The 18,384-nt window shown below is 42.6% G+C and overlaps 1 protein-coding gene across 1 annotated transcript in view; it reads left to right on the forward strand.

The window, feature by feature from the left end:
* Park2 (parkin RBR E3 ubiquitin protein ligase) overlaps positions 1-18,384 on the forward strand; it is a 1,020,418-nt gene that overhangs the window by 880,722 nt on the left and 121,312 nt on the right. Inside the window, exon 9 of the mRNA XM_013024525.1 lies at positions 5,328-5,477. Coding sequence (XP_012879979.1) covers positions 5,328-5,477 — 150 coding nt within the window. The remainder of the gene's footprint in view (positions 1-5,327; positions 5,478-18,384) is intronic.

Below are 18,384 nucleotides of genomic sequence, written 5' to 3' on the forward strand. Positions count from 1 at the left end.
TAGGAAATGGAAAGACTTGGAAAAAATTATATTAAGTGAAGTAAGCCAGGCCCAAAGAAACATAGGTCCCATGGTTTCCCTTATTTGCAATATATTAGTATATGTCTGAGTCAAGCAGAAAAGGTCAGATAAGTTGATGTTAGGGAAATGAGCCCTAAGATAAGTATTCAAATGTTTTTTTCTTTCATGTGATTGTTTCTAACACATTTATAAGATGATTTCTTTGTTGCTTTGTATGTCCCTCCCCCACGGTATAACCCAAGCTTTTACTGTATTTGATGTCAGTATAATTTGTGGAAGGGAAGGGGAAAAACAAATCGTTCAAATAGGGATACAGGTGGACCCATTGCAACAATGAGATGTAAAAGTTGTTATGTCAAAAAACGAACTTTACAACTTTGGGGGGGGGGTGGGAAGGGATGGGAAGGGGAAACAAAGGAGGAGGCAACAATGCTTGATAAATGTACTCATTATCTTGCCCATGTAATTGTAACCCCTCTGTACAGTATTTGATACAGTAGTATCAAAGGAACTGGACAGCAAGTCCATGTATCAACTTCCTTATCATTATTTTGCATATTTTATACTGATAGCTATGGATAAGCTACTCACTGCTGACCTGTCAGCCAGAAAGAACGTAGTGGTGTGTTTGCAATAAAGTTGTATTTTCTGTGCCAGCGACAAGGTAAAAAGAGTCTAAGGATATGTGGGTCATGTCTTAAAAGAAGCTAAATCAGGCTCTTCACTAATGACATATATAATTACTTGTCCAAATCCTTTCCTTAGAGCATTAAGCTTTCTACTGATGCTAGGCCATTACTGGTTCTAGGTCAAAAGTTTTCCTTTTAAATTTGACAGTGTTAAGCATAGTTCAGATATGTACTTTTTAATCATTTGTAAATCACTAGACATATTAAAGTATTTGTCTTCCCTCAGAAAAGGAAGTATATCTCAACTGCTCTTTGTTTCATCATAAGTAGACTATAATCTCCATTATTCATAAAATTTAGTTATAAATCGTAAGAAATTGTTTTACATGAACAACTTAGACCACTATGAATACACTCAGCAAGAAATTCAAATTTATTTGATGGGTTGAATTTAAAGCCCTTTGTACAACTATATAAAGATAATTCCAAAAAAAAGATGGATAATTTAGTTAAATTTAGAACTTTCCTAGCAAATCAATTTTAACTTCTAAATTAGGAATACTGTTTTTAACAATAAAAGAAAGCAATATAAAAGAAAATAAAAGGTGAATTTCTAACTTCCATAGCCATTGTGTATAGGCTAACTTCCTCCTACATGGAAGCCATCGTTCCATTATCATTGCAAAGAAACAATTCTATCTAAGAAAGTTAAATAGGTGATTGTGGTGGAGAAAACAGGTATATACTTAAGAGTACTTTGGGGTTTTCTTGTTTTCTTTTGTTTGCAGTGCTGGGGATAGAACCCAGGGACCTGAGATGCTGGCAAGTGTTCTACCACTGAGCTTCATCCCCAGCACTTACACAGATAAAGCTATCCTGATTCACTCTATTGTCTATTCCCATTGCCATTATTTTATTAGAATTCTTTCATAGAGACCTCATGGAGTTGCATGTCATTAACTCAACACACGGGATTCATGATGTACTATTCACGATATTCATGATATACTATTGAGACAATCGTCTCCAATGTCAAGCATAGAAACCTGGACAAGGATATGGGAGAGGACAGAAGATCTGAAACAGATGTACGGGAATTGGCAGGCCTCGGGTCCCAGAGACTCACAGAAGGTCACGAGCCAAAGAGCCATCTTAGTTAGAATAGAGAAGGGGGAAAGGGAGAAGAAAATCTCGTTGCAAGTGGGGTGACAGGAATCTGCAGACTGTTGAAGACTGCCCGCAAAGCCCTCGACGAGGAAGATCAGAGCTGGAAACGTCAGGAAAACTAATTTCCTGAGAAGACTAAGAAGAACGCCTCAACGGAAGAAAAGCGGTGAGCTTCCAGGGAGCCTTAGCAGGAAAAGAGAGGCAGGAAGAGGAACCCCACCCAGTGTGCGCGTGCGCAACACAGACGCAACCCCACAGACGCAACCCCACCCAGTGAGCGCGAGCGCAACACAGACGCAAGCTGAAATAGCCAGCCAGGGTTTGGAAACTACACAGAAGCAAAGAGCGGCAGACTGCCTGAAGTCAAGTCAAACTTACACTTGTAAAAATCAGAAATAAATAGAAACGGTGGAGTTCTGAGAGGGGCTGATGGATTTCACAGTTAAAGAAAACGCAATATTTTGTGTACTAGAAATCATATTTTTAAAACTTGAGAGCAGCAAAGCAGAGCGCATCCTAGGCCTGAAGGTCAGGCTGACTTTCCTCACTGTGTGCGCACGAAGCTGATCCCAAAATGACCAGCACCAAGAAAGAATCTAAGAAAATTCCTGGGTTTGAAAGATTATCTTCAAAGGAAGATAATCCCTTAAGCATCTGGACAAAGAAAGATCATTTCACTTATTTTAAAAAAAGAGAGCAAGAGAGAACTCAGCAGTTTACCATCAGATTTGTCCATCACACTTTATATCCAAAGAGCATGAAGTAATATATTTAAAATACTCCAGGAGGAAAAAGTCTAAATCCAGGATGTTATATTTAGTCAAAATTATCTTTAAGAGCAAAGGCCCTATTCCAGGCATACTGGTTGGTGCCCATAATCCCAGCTACTAGAGAGGCAGAGATGGGGACATTGTGGTTCAAGGCCAACCCAAGCAACAACAACAACAACAGTAATAATAGTAATAATAATAATAATGTTAGCAAGACTTCATCTCAAAGAACAAGCTAGGCATGCTGGCTCATGTTTGCAATCCCAGCCATGAGGGAGGTATAGGTAAGAGGATCACATATAAGTAAAGCCCCCACCAAAAGCGTGAAACTGGCCAGGCACTGGTGGGTCACGCCTGTAATCCTAGCTACTCAGCAGGCTGAGATCTGAGGATCAAGATTGAAAGCCAGTCCAGGCAGGAAAGTCCATGAGACTCTTATCTCCAATTCATCACCAGAAAACCAGAAGTGGCACTATGGTTCAAGTGGTAGAGTGCTCGCCTTGAGCTGAAGAGCTCAAGGACAGCGCCCAGGCCCAGAGTTCAAGCCCCACAACCAGCAAGAAAAAAAAAGTGAAAGGACTGGAATTTTAACTAAAGTGATACAAACCCTGAGTCTAGGACCACTACCATGAATAATAATAATAATAATGTTCCCAAGAAAACTATTAAAACTCTTAATGTATAACAACTCAATGAATGTTTTCTCATGAACTCTTCCTGAGAAGTTTATGAGAGAACATTTCAAACAAAAAAAGTTACATTAACATAAAACTAATAGTAGTGGATAAGTATGTGTGTGAGAGAGACAGACAGACAGACACGGGGTGGATTAAGACTGCGTGAGGATTAGGAGGAAGAGATCATGGCTGAGGTGACCATATGTGTTTGTGATATAAGTGTCATATAATTATTAGAAACATTGGGGGTGAGATTAGACAGAATGTGAAAATTTGAGGAAGTTTTTAGACCCCAGGGCCGCATGGGTGATGTTACCTGAGATTACCTGTGTTGTCTCCCAGCTGATTCCTTTGCCCCCTAAAAGCTTCCAGCACCTCCTCTGCCAGTCTACTCCTGAGTCAAGCCCTAGCTGAGGCCACACCCACCATACCCTGTAGAATTGCATCCCTCCAGCCAGCTCAGGACTTCTAGCCTACAAGACCCACTGCCCGCCCACCCCCTGTCTTTTCCCGCAGAATAGTAACATGCTCTCATGTCTTCATGTTCAGAAAAACCTCTACAGTCCCACTGCCTCAGTAGCTGTAGCTGCTGCTGGGGACTGTGCCCCGGCCGGCTCCCCAGATGTCTCCAGTAAGGCCCTAGACCACAGAACCACAACGAAGTAGCCCTCACCTGTCACAATGCAAGCTGCATCTCTAACACCAGTGAGTGCTCTGCAGTGGCCTTGGACGAGTTCATCACCAGGTCCTCCCTGAGGGCTGTGTGCCCTTGGCACTCACTGGGCCTGTGGTCTCCTCATCCTCCTCCTGCCCCAGCCGCTGCTGTGTTTCTGTCTCTGGGGCTGGCATCTTATCTCTCCACGGCTCCACAGTGTGCAGTGTCTCATCTCGGCTCTGGGTTTGTAAGATACTGAGTCAGAGATTTGTAATGCAAAGCAGACTTCACCAGAATCAGAGATGTCACCTCGTGTCACGTGCTACTCATATACTCAAGGATGCAGGGAATTCAGAGACACAGGCGAAGCATGGAGAAGCCCAGATCACCCACACAGACTCTCAGGTCCCAGCATGTGTTTTAGGATGTGCTCCAGGCGAGTTTTATATCCAAGGACTCTACATAATCCAGGGGCTCAAGTTCCAGTCACAGTCTTGGACCTAAAGAGAAAAAAGAAAAGAAACAGCCAATGCTTTATGGGGTTGGAGGCGTGGCTCAGTTGGTAGAGCACTAGCCAATGAGCAAAAGCAGCAGGGACCTAGTCAGAGACCCAGTCTCAGCACTAAAAAGAGAAAAAGAAAAGAAATCCATAGACATCACCAATACTTAACCTCTGAGTTATATAAATTGCTTCTACACTCAGTAAAATACCTTCATCTCATGCACTCATTACCACCTACATTATGACTCCTTCTGGAGAGCCTTACCCATCAATCCATGCATTACCCATCAATCCGTGCATTCTAATCCTCCAGCCATGTGCCATCTCAGACTCCGCCATGGGGAAGATTCTGTGAGGTTCCTGTGTGGGGGCCATCAGCCTGTGTGCAGAGGTCTGGCCAGGCTGTCTTTCTTCCATTCTCAGGACCAGAGAAGTGAGCAGATGGGGGAGAGCCTGCTGACATTAGAGTGCACCACAACCTCCTGTCTTCTAAATTCCAAATTCAACCTGCCAACGAGCCGCCCAGCCTGCTGACTAACCTGTGTGTTAGGTTATAGAACTTGAGTACAAACAGGCGAGAAATAATGACTGAACTGACTTCACTCCCAACACGCACGCACACACACGCACACTGCACACATACCCCTTGGCTACTAATATGGACAGGAAAGAAATCCTGTACTCAAATGCTATGAGCCTTTGGCGGTCACAGTCCATTACATTATCTGTATACTAGATTCTCAATTACTTTGGCAACATACTCACCTTGTCAGTATACTTAGTACTCAATATCATTTTGTGTACCTAGTTGGTACTCGATCACTAGATACTCAGTCCTCGATCACTTTGTGTACTTAGTTGGCTCTTGTCACTTTGAAAGCTCACTTTGCCCTTTGTTTCTTGCAGTACAACCGGTACCAGCAGTACGGGGCGGAGGAATGTGTGCTGCAGATGGGGGGCGTGCTGTGCCCCCGCCCGGGCTGTGGAGCAGGCCTGCTGCCCGAGCAGGGCCAGAGGAGAGTCACCTGTGAAGGGGGCAACAGCCTGGGCTGTGGGGTGAGTACTGACCACCCAGGAAGCTGGGCTGTGGGGTGAGTACTGACCACCCGGGAAGCTGGGTGTTTGTGCTACTTGTCTTTGCTTTTGTGAATGGGCTGTGATTCTATTTTTGATTTTTACCTTTGGACTCAAACATCTGTGAATATATATATATATATATATATATATGAATATATCTATCTATATAGATAGATAGATAGATAGATATTTAGGAAATAGATTTTTAAAAATTCTTCCATACAGCTCCACATATGAAAATATATGTATTTATTGGGGAAGGGCTATAGTTGCATGAAGATTTTCTGCTTTATTTGTTCGTGGCAGTATTTATTCAGAGATGCTGTGAACCACAGTCATAGTGGTTCAGCAGGCTCGGGAAGTTGTGTTAAAGTAGACAGAAGTGAAGGAGACCTCTTGGGCAGGCCTAGGTAGCATGACCTGCATAAGTGTTTGTTTGTTTAAGTAAAGATGACCAAAGTTAATGGTGTCCGTTAGGGAGCTAGCATAAGAAATGCCAAAAACATTCCAAGAGGTCAAGTCATAGCACCTGATCAGTGATGGGAAGGGATCTTTATCTGCTGGCCTGGAGGTGAGAGGAGGAAGCGGCTTGCTAAACTATAGATCGAGATGCCAAATGGTTGCTTGCCCTGATACAGAGCACAGAGAGCCCGGAAAAGAGGGAAAGGCACATGTGCTTATAAAATGCCACTGGTCTGCGTAGAAAACATCTGTCTCACAACCGCAACTTGGTGAGTCATTTTATGGAAGAAGGCATGAAGAGTAGCGGCTATCAACCTAGGCCTGAGTTTTGGCTGGCCACCACCAGTCACTTTCACACAAGCTGCCCTGTGTCGCGTCCGCTTGCGCTCCTTGTCTGTGGAGTGACATGTCTCCTAAAACCCTGGGCTGAGCAAGGGAGCGTAAGCAGAAAAGGATGAGAAATGTGTATATCTTAACAAGCACAGCGCATCAGAATGAAAACTCCAATCATTCTGGCCAGCCCCAGAGGCTGTGGAGAGTCAACTGCTCTTCCCGACCCCGGTCACTGTCCGCTGGGGTGTCACCCACCCCGATGGTGAGTGACCTAGGCTGGCAACGAATGCAGGGTCAGAATTCCCACCAATGTTTTCTCTTCATATGAGTTACAATCATGGGAGGTTGTTGTCTGACTGTGTCCTTCTGCTGCTGATTATGTACCATTGTCCTAGTTCGCATAGCCTGGGATCTAAGAGTTTGACTTTCCTCACTGGTAGACAGTATCCACATCCCATCTTGTGTTGAGTTGTTCATTTCGCTTAGAGAACTTTAAAAGATTTAGGTGACTTTAAACTTTGTGGATTTTTATCTTCCTTTAACAGCAACAATAAAACACACACACACATACTAACACACACACATCTAAACATAAGCCCCACAGTGTGACATTGTGAGTAACCTATACACTTAAGCCCCAAATCATTGGAAATTGTGTGTCAGGAATAAAGCGAGTTATTTCACCCCATGTCAATTGAGAGTTTAGGGGCAAGAAGTGTGCATCAAAGAGGATGGCGTGTTCAGCCTGGTCCTTTGTCCACTGGAGTGCCTATGCATTGAGTTGTTTTTTCTTTTTTAAATTCTGTTTATTGTTTTGGGAGAGACTCTTTTCAGTTTGTTTGAGTTACCAAGTACCATGGAACATCTTCAAATTGAGATAGCTTAATCTAATAAATATAGTATCTGATATAGTATAGTTAATATAATACTTAATAGTGATGAATATTAAATATACATAATAAATATTTACTATTGGCTCATTGTCAGGAGTGGCTTGGCCATGTGATTCTGGCTCGGGGTCCCTCATGAGCTGAAGAGCCATTCTGGGATGTGTTCATTCTGATGGGGGAGGCGTGCTCAGATCACAGTTCCTCACATGCTGTCTTCTTCTTGGGCTGTTTGTCCCCACAGTGACAGCTAGCTCTCCCCCAGAGAAAGCTGTCCAACAGAGAGTGAGGAGGGAACCACAGATCTAACTTGATCATCTTACCCCGCCGTATCTCTACTAGGCCCTTTCAGGAAGAGAGGAGCTGGGCTTTATCTTTTAAAAGAAAGAACCCATGGGCATATTTTAAACCACCACTGTGGTTTAAAGAAGCTGAAATCAGAACAAAGAAAATGAGTTTCCTATGGCCACATCTAAATGTAAAATATTGTGTGCTTGTTTTATACTTAATAGTGTTTAGCATAGAGTAAGTGCAGATTTATTTAATATTTAACCGAAGGATTACCCAAAAGACAAATATTCAAGGAAAATTGACTACAGGACGTTCATTTGATCAATCTTCCCAGATAGCCAAGAATCTACCCCTGAACCGCACCAGACCAGCAGCAGAGAATTAGGCATGTCCACCCCATCCTGCAGCCCTTCAAAGGACTGCTTTTCAGAAACAGTACTTTGGAACATCGCAGTTTGTTCATGTTCTGGTCACCACACAGGAAATGTGACGTCTGTGGGTCCAGTGAGCATTCCTGAGGAGCCGTGCTGATGGCTGCCAGTCTGTCTGAAGGCCAGCAATTCCCAGCTTGACTGAATGGGGTGCAAGAAGAGGTGCCATTAGGCACAACCTCACAGAAAGATGGCAACCCTCTTGCCTGAAGGAAGGAAGTGTGGCCACATTAACACCAGCGGCTCTCAGCGCATAGTGTACGATTCCCTTGTGGGGGATTTTAATCCATCTTTACTTAATATTTTCCTAAACTGTTAACAGAGAGAAGAAGTTCAACTCTTATTACATGAATATGCAAGACATGTTTCATGTTCCTGGAAGGTTCTCCTATAAAAAGCCAGATTTACCACTCTTCAGAAATACAGGAATGTCCACTGGAAGATGGAAATGAGATGCCCGAGCCTGTGCCCCATCCCTCCACCGTGGGGTGAGCGCGTGCGTGCGCGCGCACACACACGCACACACACACACACACACACACACACACACAGCACATGCAGACCAGGGTTCCCCTGCGGGCGACACTGCTGATCCATCCAAGCAAGGCCAGACAGTGTGTGACGCCACTGCAAACTTGTCACCATGGTAGAGTGACTAGAACAAGTACCACCTGCTAGGGTTCCCATTGGAATGTTGTAGACATTCTTAGCTTTATATTCCTAACCTCAGTCTATGTTTTTGCCCTCAGCAAATTTATGTATTGAGGATTTAATCTACATAGTGAGTTATTAATGAGTGAATAGTAACATGTAAACGTGACAGAAGTAGTGATCAACTTTATTTGCCATTATTAATCACCAGTTATTGTAGTATTAAAATTGCTTGCCTTTGAGTCAGGTGTGGTGATACACACCTTATAATTACCAACATTTGAGAGGCTAAGGCAGTGAAGTTGTAATTTTAAGGCCAGCCTGAGCTACGTAGCAAGAGGGGAAAGGACACAGGGGAGGGAAGGGGGAGAGGAAGAGAACAAAGAAATGTTTACCTTTCCTCAACAAAGACCTCCTCAAAATTAATTTAGGCACTTGCATATAGTTTTATAGCATGTAATGTTTTGGTAGCCACACAATACATACTTCAGAGTACCGGCAACATGCTACATTCAGAGATCCACAAAAAATTCACCCATGATATGGAAGTACCACAGAAATTAGAGCTCCCAAACCTTCAGAAGGGAGGCAGGATGCACACAGCCAGATGCAGAGGTCTGCACAATCAAACATATATATCTTACTCATGCGAGCACCAACATTTCAGCTTTGATTCAGCACAGAATATTTTTACGACAATAGAATTCAACGAAGAATTATATTTAGGGATCAAACAGTCTGACCTCACTCTTGGCTAACCCTTGATCATATTTTTACTATTGCTCATAAAAATATTAATTGATTTCCTGAGGAATTCATGTTATACATTATCCGTTCCTCTGGCCTTGCTGCTATTCATCAGAACTATCTCACTAACTTTTATGATTCCAATGCAAAATGTTGACATATTTAATACTGGAAGGCAACAACAAAATATAGAATGCATTATACCCAGTGACTAGAGAATGCTTGCACAGAGCTGTGGCGATCCAACCTCATGAGTTTCCCATAAATAAAACATCTTTATCTTATTTCGATGCTAGCTTGGAATAGCAAATGTCTGGAAGATTATGTTCCTTTTAAATAATATTTGAAGTTGGAAGAATAATTTTCTGTTTCATATTACAAGTTCAGGGACAAGACTTAACAACAACTGGAAAAAAATAAATGGAAAGGCTTTTAATGTCCTATTAGGTTAAGGAAATTAAGTAGAATCTCTTAAGACATCTTTTGACTACACTTTCCTGAACAATACTAACTTCTGTTGCTCAAAGGCAGACTTACTGGGGAATGAGGGATCTACTTAACCAGCTTTCTCCCCTGTGTAGGCCCCTCTGTATCCTCTTAACAAAGTGTGTCTTCTTCCATTGCTTTCCTTAAAGAGGGTCTCAGAAATTGTATAAGATCAAGTTGTAGAGGCCTCCGCAAACCTGGATTTAGAAAGACTTGGGTACCTAGTTCGTGTGCTTTTTTGTTGGTTGCGGTGATTATGAACCACTTATGACAATAGTGTTAATATATTGCTGACAATTTTGATCAAATGAAGGTTGGGCCTCATTTTTACCCTTCATTTTGTAAGAAGTAGATGAAGAAACACGCTGATACCTAGCCATTCACACAAGAGACCTATTTTTTAATTTTTTTATTTTTATCATCAAGTAATTGTACAAAAAGGTTTCAATTTAACATGTTGGTTCTAACTAACTATTGAATCAAAAGCTTAAATGACCAAATTAGATGTAAAGCCCTCTTTTCAATATGAGGTTCAGAAATGAAAAGTTAGCAGATGGTCAACATTTAATAATGAAACGAGGAAAGAAAATGGCTGTCTTTCCTGTACTTTAAGAGTTTTACTTTTTGTAAAAGTACATAATTTAAACTATGTTGAGATATTCTGTGAACTCTATTGTGTTCTCTCCTAGAGAACAAGGAACTCCTAGAGATTAAACTAGATTAAACTAGAACTACTACAGATTTAAAGTCTAGACTCCAGCTGTCTGGGGTGAGACCCTGATACCTTCAGGATGACACCTCAAAGGGCAGGCATCCCTGGGGGCTCTACATGGGTCCTGAGCATTCATCTCTGGACTATTCCATTCCTCATGTGCCTTGACCACCAGCATGTCAAGAATGAAACCACATGTTGTTGGCATATTATTCTTTAATACCAAATTTTTTTCTTCATCCAAAAGCATTTTATTTTTAAAGAAAGTTAATGTTATGAAATGTCAAAAATTTGCATTCTGTATTTATTTGACATGTGTCCAAAGATCTAATTTAAGCTCTGAGATTGTCTCATTTTCAGATTGGAAATCAGTCTTGCTAGACTTTCTGCCTGTGAGACAGCTTGAAGTGCAAAGATAGACCACTTTGGAGAGTATTTATTGTAATGCCTAAGCAAGTTCTGGATACCATTCCTCTAGGAAGTCTTTATCAATTGGCAAATGTTCCTAGAAAGAAAGCGTTCTGTGGTTTGAAGTGTACACTTTCGGATACAACATAGATGTGTGTATGCTGGATTATATATAGAATAATTATTATAGAATGATTATTATCATTCTTATATACAATTGTATATTCTATATAATATAGAATGAAAAATCATATTATTATATATTATATAATCATTACTATATATTTTGTATTAATATGTATGTACATATAGACATATATATGTGTGTGTATATATATATATGTATATATGCATGCTAAACATTCTACTTGCCTCAAGCCCATTTTTGTTTAAATATAGGATAGTGTTATGGGATTTGAAATATCCCCACTAAAAGGCTTACTCCTCAGCTATTGATGCTGTGGAGCAGGGCTCAGATGATGGCAGCATTAACCTCATCAATAGACTGAGCCTTTGGTAACCTCACCAATAGACTGGTCCGTTAATGATTTTGTAGCTCACTGGGCTGCAGGAGGCTGGGCTAGTTGCAGAAAAGTTGGCCAGTTGGCCTCCAGCCCTTCCTGACCCCTTGTCCTCACTCTAACTCTCTGCTTCCCTGCCTCCATGAGGTGAGCAGCTTTGCTCCCTCATACTCTCTCTGCCATGAAGTCGAGCCAAAGTAACCTGGCCAGGCAACTATGGACTGAAACCTCTGACAGAGTGAGTCAAAATAAAACCTTTCCCCTTTGAGTTGTTTTGAATCAGGTGTTCTGATTTTCACAGCAGTGAAAAGTTAGCACAAATGCAAAATAATTTTGTCATTTCAAAATGGTAAGATTGGGGTTGGGAACTTAGCTTAGGGGAGCAGAGTTTGGTTCTCGGTTCTGGAAAAATAAATGATGAGAATTAGCTATTTGAATAATGTTAGGAAATCAGTTTTATAGCAGATTTCCTGGAGACCCCTTCTCCAGCTCTACGAGCTACAGAGAACTCAGAAGGGTCCATAATGCAGAGTTCCACAGAAAACATCGTAGTATAAATCCTTTGTCCGGTCTCAATGGTTTCTGTCTAACATAGACACATGTTGAATCTAGCCACACGTGACTGTTTGCATACAATCAAAAGCTCCGCTCCTCAGGTGTAATAGCCACATGTGACACATGCCTCCTGTCAGGGCAGTTATGGTGTGACCCATTTTCATCCCTGCAGAAAGTTCTTTTAGACCAAACTCCATCTGGAGAAATACTAGCATGTCCACCCAAGGAGCAGAATCATCAAACGTGAAGCTCCTGCGCCCCCAACCCACAGGCTTTGGCTTCTTGAGTTGTACTTACGAAAAATCTTTATGGAATTAAAAGTAATTTTTTGAGCAAGAGAAAGTAGAGTAGCATTTTACAAAGTGGGCATCACACCTCTCGGGTCCTGTGGGATAGTAGGAGGGATGATTGGAGTGGAGATGTCGATGAAAGAGAAAACCAGGGAGAGAAAAAGAAACAGCTACATGTACTCGGGACCTGCAAGGATTACGACCCAACACGGATTCAAGCAGTCTTGAATCGTGCTCTGAGGATTTACAAAATGGCGACTGTGTTTCATGCATTCATGGGGAGAGGGGCTGTTGGCCGTTCCGTTTGTCTGGCAGGGATTATGATACCTGTGACTAGAGTGAGGTGGGGATGGTTTAGGGCGGGGGTGGAGTTGCAGGCAGGAATCGTGAGCCTATCTTATCAGCCATTATCCTCTCAGGAAACTGATTTTTTTTTTCCGGTTCAAAAGTTCAATGTGAACATGTATCTGCCTGAAACTTGATTAACGCTGGCCCTCCAGGACCAATGCTGCTCCATTTGGGTTTTCTTTCTTCCCAGGAGACAGAAAGATGAAGCAGAGATTCAGAATCATATAACTAGGAGGAATGAGTTAAGCTGGATTAGCTACGTTTATTTTCTGTAGGATTTAAAGCTTTTGATATGCAAACACACATTTTTCTTGAACTAGTGAAATACCAAGAGCAGTCTTTGCTCATCTCTATAGAGCCAAAGCTGCCTTTTCTCTGGTACATTTTGTAGGACAGGTGTTTCATGAAACAACTTGTGGTTCCAAGAATTCACTTGTTTTGTTTTTTTTGTTTTGTTTTGTTTTTTTCGAAGAGCATAGTGCTAAGTAGCATGCCACTACTCATAATGAGCCTGTGAAATCAGAGCATCAGAACCATTCATTAGGCACACAACATTCTCCTCTTCATGGAGAACTAATAAAATGATTTTTCAGTTGTTGCTATGTTGTTCTCAGATGTTTTACTCACTTTCAAGACATTTTTAATGATAAAATCTTTTAAAACTGCCATTGTCATATTTCCTGGGCTTCAGATCAGTTAGAAAAGACAGGATGAAATGTTTTGTGATTGGGCATGGTTAGGAAACTCGTTTTCAAAAGGTCTCCCTTAACTGAATATGTGAGACTTAAATGTTTCATAGAGTAAATGACGGTGGCGTCAATCTCATCAAATGTTAACCCAACCCGACATTGTGTCATCACAAAGGAATCATGGACTGGACTTTTGTTTCTCCATTTGAAGAAATGGCCCCCGCGTGAGGATGGGAATGGTCACGGTGTGACTCGAGTCCAGCCAGAACGGCCTGGGCTTCTCACAGCTGTCCCCGGCTTTCTGAGTGGAGTCTTCTCCACCCTTCCCAGACCAGAGACAGTGACACACCATCCCATTGGTCTAATTGTGGTTTTCATCCTCCCATTATCTCTCAGTTCTTCCATCATTTGTCAGTAAAAGCCTTGCAGAGACATGTCTGATACACTCTCTGCCTCACTCTGCTCCGGCTCTGTTTCGCTTCGGGGGTCACTCTGGGCCCCTGAGGGAGTCAGAACCCCAGCAGGCCCGCATGGGCCCTGGTCTCCATGGTTCCTTCCTGTGTCTGGGCTGTGTTTTCCCTTCATCCAGCCTTAGGCAACGGCTTTCTGGGTCTGATACTGTTCACTGAGGTTCCCCCTTCATGTTTCCCGGTCCTCACCGCAGCTGCCGTTGTACCGTACAGACTCACGATCGTGGAATTGATCATCAGAGCAGTTTCATTTATTCTCTCATTTCTTCTTCACGCCAAATACATCACCACATCACTTGCCATCATACTCATTTCCGTACGATTCCCTGGCACTGATTGCCTGGACAGTGAGTGCAGCCATCACCGCTGTCTCAGCAGTGTTCATCAACTCAAACACAACGCTATACTCGACTCCACATTCTTCCCAGACAGTGCTGACCTCTGATCTGCCTTCTGTCCATAACAATTTGCCTGTTTTCTAGATATCTCATAGAGGGAGAATCACTGTAAGCCATTATGTCTGGTCTATTTTATTTAGTATCATGTTTTCAAGATTCATCTATGTGACAATGCCTGTCAGCCCTTCTTTCCTTCCTCTGTGTGACATTCCAGTGTATTACTGAACCATATTGTGTTTCCTTCATTTCATCCCAAAATTTATTAGATTGGGTTAGTCCTTCCTCTCCCTGAATCAAAAATTAAGTGGGATCTCTGATTTTTGATCCTTGATTAGTGTAAAAGGTTTTAGTCCCTGTAAGTTGCGAACCTGGTCTCGACTCATTGAATTCACCTCACTGTAGATAAGAACTGCACATAGCACATCAGATCTTCTGCCCACACCCAAGACCCAGCACCTCCACCCTGGTTCTGTTCACTTGGCGTGGAACCCAGATAGGTTGACACCCTCACCTCGTTCTTGGGAGGCTTCAAGCCCCACTGCAGCACTGATTCTCAGCCCCTCAGGTCCAGTAAGATGGCAGTCGCTGGTTGTTCATTTCAACTTTTATGATACCCACTTTATCAATGTCAAGATGGAGGTTCTAGCTAGACACCAGAGGTCACACCTGTAATCCTAGATTCTCAAGAGGCTGAAATCAGAGGATGGCATTTCCAAGTCTACCAAGGCTGAAGCTAATCAGCAAAATGCTGGACTAGAGGCAGCACCCAGGTGGTGGAACACCAGCCACGAGTAATCAAGCCAAACAGGAGCACAAGGCAGGCCCTGAGTTCACTTGTGATAGCACCATCACAAATAAAAATAAAATAGGTCTTGGTTCTTGCATCCCAGTGCTCAAAGGAAGTCTGTTTGTCTTGAATATAAGTAACTTACTCTGTATTGGAGCCCAGATAGTTGAGCCTCATCACAGAATCATCCCTCTCATGGCAGGGGTGGCACAAACAGCCGTGGCCCTGTATTGATAACAATGCAGACAGCATCTGATGACTCACCTTGCTAAGACATCGGCCTTCTCAAGATATTTGAGGCACTATTTTGCATTAGATAAAAATTCCGAAACAATTATTTCCTTAATACTGTAGCAGTTACGTGTATTTTCAAACAGACCTGTACAACACCATACAATGCTCTGAATTAAATATATAGAATTAAGAAAAAATAAAATCAATTCCCATATAAGTATAGAATATTTTCCAGAAAGTATTAAAGAAATCATTGATATAGGTGATATTTAAGTAGAAGAATGAGGACTTTCCATGTGTGACTCTCTCTCATGTCTGAATTTTCTAAGTGTGTAAACAAGTAGATTGTATTTTTTATAACATAAGGGACTACTGTATCTGAGGTCAGGAGCTATCTTAGAGTTGATAGGGTGGCCATAGTTTACAACACGGCATTGCTAGAAGAGAAGAAGTCTGCAGGTCCAAACGCAAAGAAGATCAAGTGCTACTGACCCTACGCATCATACGTATGTATTAGGTTGCCACAGTGTATCTCATAATATGTACAATTATGTGTCCATTGAAATGGTTTTAAAAAAGAAGGAAAATCATAGAATTTTAAAGCAATCTGACCAATTATTAAAGTCACTAGAACTCTGAATCATCTCAAGCACTCTGCTTCCTTGAATTTAGGTGAGAGAGAAATGACAGAGTCGGAGGAATGTGAATCTGTGAAATCTGTAAATCTGTAAGACCTGGCTACTGATCGCAGGAAAGAGCCGGGCTTATGTGTGGCCCAACTCAGCAGTCTTTTTTTTCTTAGGGTTTTTTTTTTAATCAAGCACACCCTCCTGTCATGCCGACTTAATTGAATGACATATTTAAGAATAATGGGAGTGAGGTCTGCTGGGAAATTTAATTTACATTCTGAAAATAAGTTCTAAGAAATATGTCACCTAGACACATTGGACAGCTGAATACAAGTAGATAAATTTCTGGTTTTGTGTGTCGTTTTAAATTAACTGAAATAGTTTCTAAATTACAAGAAAATACCTTCCAACGCCACATCGAGCATACCTGAGTTCTAATGGATCCTGTTCTCGCAGTCCATCACATTGTGTTGGGTTTCTCTGGGTCCCTTAAGTATAAGGACGGAGATTGGTGAGCACAGGGCGCATCAATCTAATGGAATGACAAAGAAGCAAAGCCCTCTCCTTTGGCTCCGATCCGACACCAGCACGGAGCGGCAGAGTGTGGCGGAGGTCGCGAGCTGCGGTGAAGCCTCTGTGCCGGGGACTCAGTGCCGGGGGTCATGCAGTTCTCACGGCCTCGCACAAGCCGTCGGGAGGGGCGACGTCTACCAACTCCAGGAGTGGAACCAGGCTGTTCTTGGGTGAAAACAAGTCTCTCCCATTGCTAGTGGTCTACAGGGTTCGGACACAGATCTAGGAGTCAGATGATCCAGGGTTCTAGGGAAATGGTGCCTTCTGGGCCTGCTCTGCTTTGAAATTCAGTAGGTGCAAACTTTGCCCCACTAGAGCATCAAAAGACTCTGGTTCTTAAGACAGGAAGCGAGTGAGACCTAAGGAAGTTGAAGAATCTCCCAGGAAACAGAACCTGGAGCAGCCCCCCCTGGCCTCCTCCTAGAGGTCCCCTGAGGAGACCACCTAAATCTTGTCCATTGAAAAGTTGTAGTGTAGGGCTGAGAAGGTGGCTTGCATGCATGAGGCCCTGGGTTCGATTCCGCAGCACCACATACGCAAAACAAGCCAGAAGTGGCATGGTGGCTCAAGTGGTAGAGCGCTAGCCTTGAGCTGAAGAGCTGAAGGACAGCGCCCAGGTCCCACGCCTGACCAAAAAAAAAAAAGTAATAGTGTGGTTAGAGACCGAAGTAGTGTTTGTGTGTGTGTGTGTGTGTGTGTGTGTGTCCATTTTATTTAGGCATTTTTAATTTTCAAGACATAAAGTAATAGCAAGTAAGACTACAGTGCTATAGAAGGAAGGCTCAGCCAAACATCTGCGCAGAGCACCCACTCTTGCTCCCGAGGCAGAGAGAAGCCCACAATTAGACCCGGCTTCCCAGGGAGGAGCCGCTCACCTGTCTCCTGGAAGTCATTTGTCAAGCAGGTGTTCCGCTGCACTTGCACAAAGGAAGCAATCTCTCCCTTTCCTCTGTGGAAGCGCCCGGAACGCCCGGAACGCCCGCATCCCCTCCCCGGAGGCCTGCCCGCCGCTCTTTTTAACAAAGACACAGTGTTGCCCTTGACATGCATTCTTCTCCACAAGCCCTGTCGCTTATTGTCCAGCATTCACAGACAGTCTAGAGTTCAAGGTCGAGTGACAGTCTGTCCAGTTTTCTCGGGATGTGAGTGTTTTGTAATCGGAGGACCGCTGTTAACTATTCTAAGCAGGCAAACCACAGCACATGGACAGGATGCCACAATCCCTAAAGAACTCTTGAGCAAATTACCAGGTAGGAGCTTCGTGTCACTCTGAGAATGTGAGGACTGACCCACGCATTCATGGAAATTACCTGATTACTTGAAGGATTTAATGAAAGTTCTCTTGTAATTGAGTCTTGTGCAGAAATAAGATGGAATATTGCTTGCTGGATCTTTAAAGGGTGTAAAGTGCTTGGGATAGATGCCTCTTAGAAGAGAGATCCCCAGCTGTCGCTCTGCCTTCTGGAGACCATTCCCACCATTGGTTCTCTATGTAAATGAAGGATGAGATACCCTTGGCTGTATTCAGGAGCTAGCTTCTACTTGGAAAGAAATAAATCAAAATCAAAGCAAAATTCAGAAAGATCCTGTTACGTGGAGGTATGCCGGGCCTTTGTGTTAGCAGCATTGTACTCTTGTAAAGTGTAGAAGCTACTTAATCAATGGGAAAAGTTGAAGTAGAAAGACAGGATTAAAGAGATACTATCTTTGCCATGCTAAATCTATCGACTCAGAAATCTCCTTCCCAAACTGGGCTGGACAGACACTGCTTTCCATCCTGAATGTTAACAGAGATTCTTTTTTAAGTCTGAAAATTGATATTTTCCAGCTCTGTCATCATGTGAATTCTATTTTGTTGTTCTAAAGAAACCAGCGATTGTTTTTGTAAGATCTTAAGAAAGCACTAAAATCTATCCCAGGAAGAAAATTATTTCAGTGAAACACGTACACTCGATATGCTTTTAATATACTGACCACAGGTTTA

The sequence above is a fragment of the Dipodomys ordii genome, unplaced genomic scaffold, assembly GCF_000151885.1.
Source record: "Dipodomys ordii isolate 6190 unplaced genomic scaffold, Dord_2.0 Scaffold77, whole genome shotgun sequence".
NCBI lineage: Eukaryota > Metazoa > Chordata > Mammalia > Rodentia > Heteromyidae > Dipodomys > Dipodomys ordii.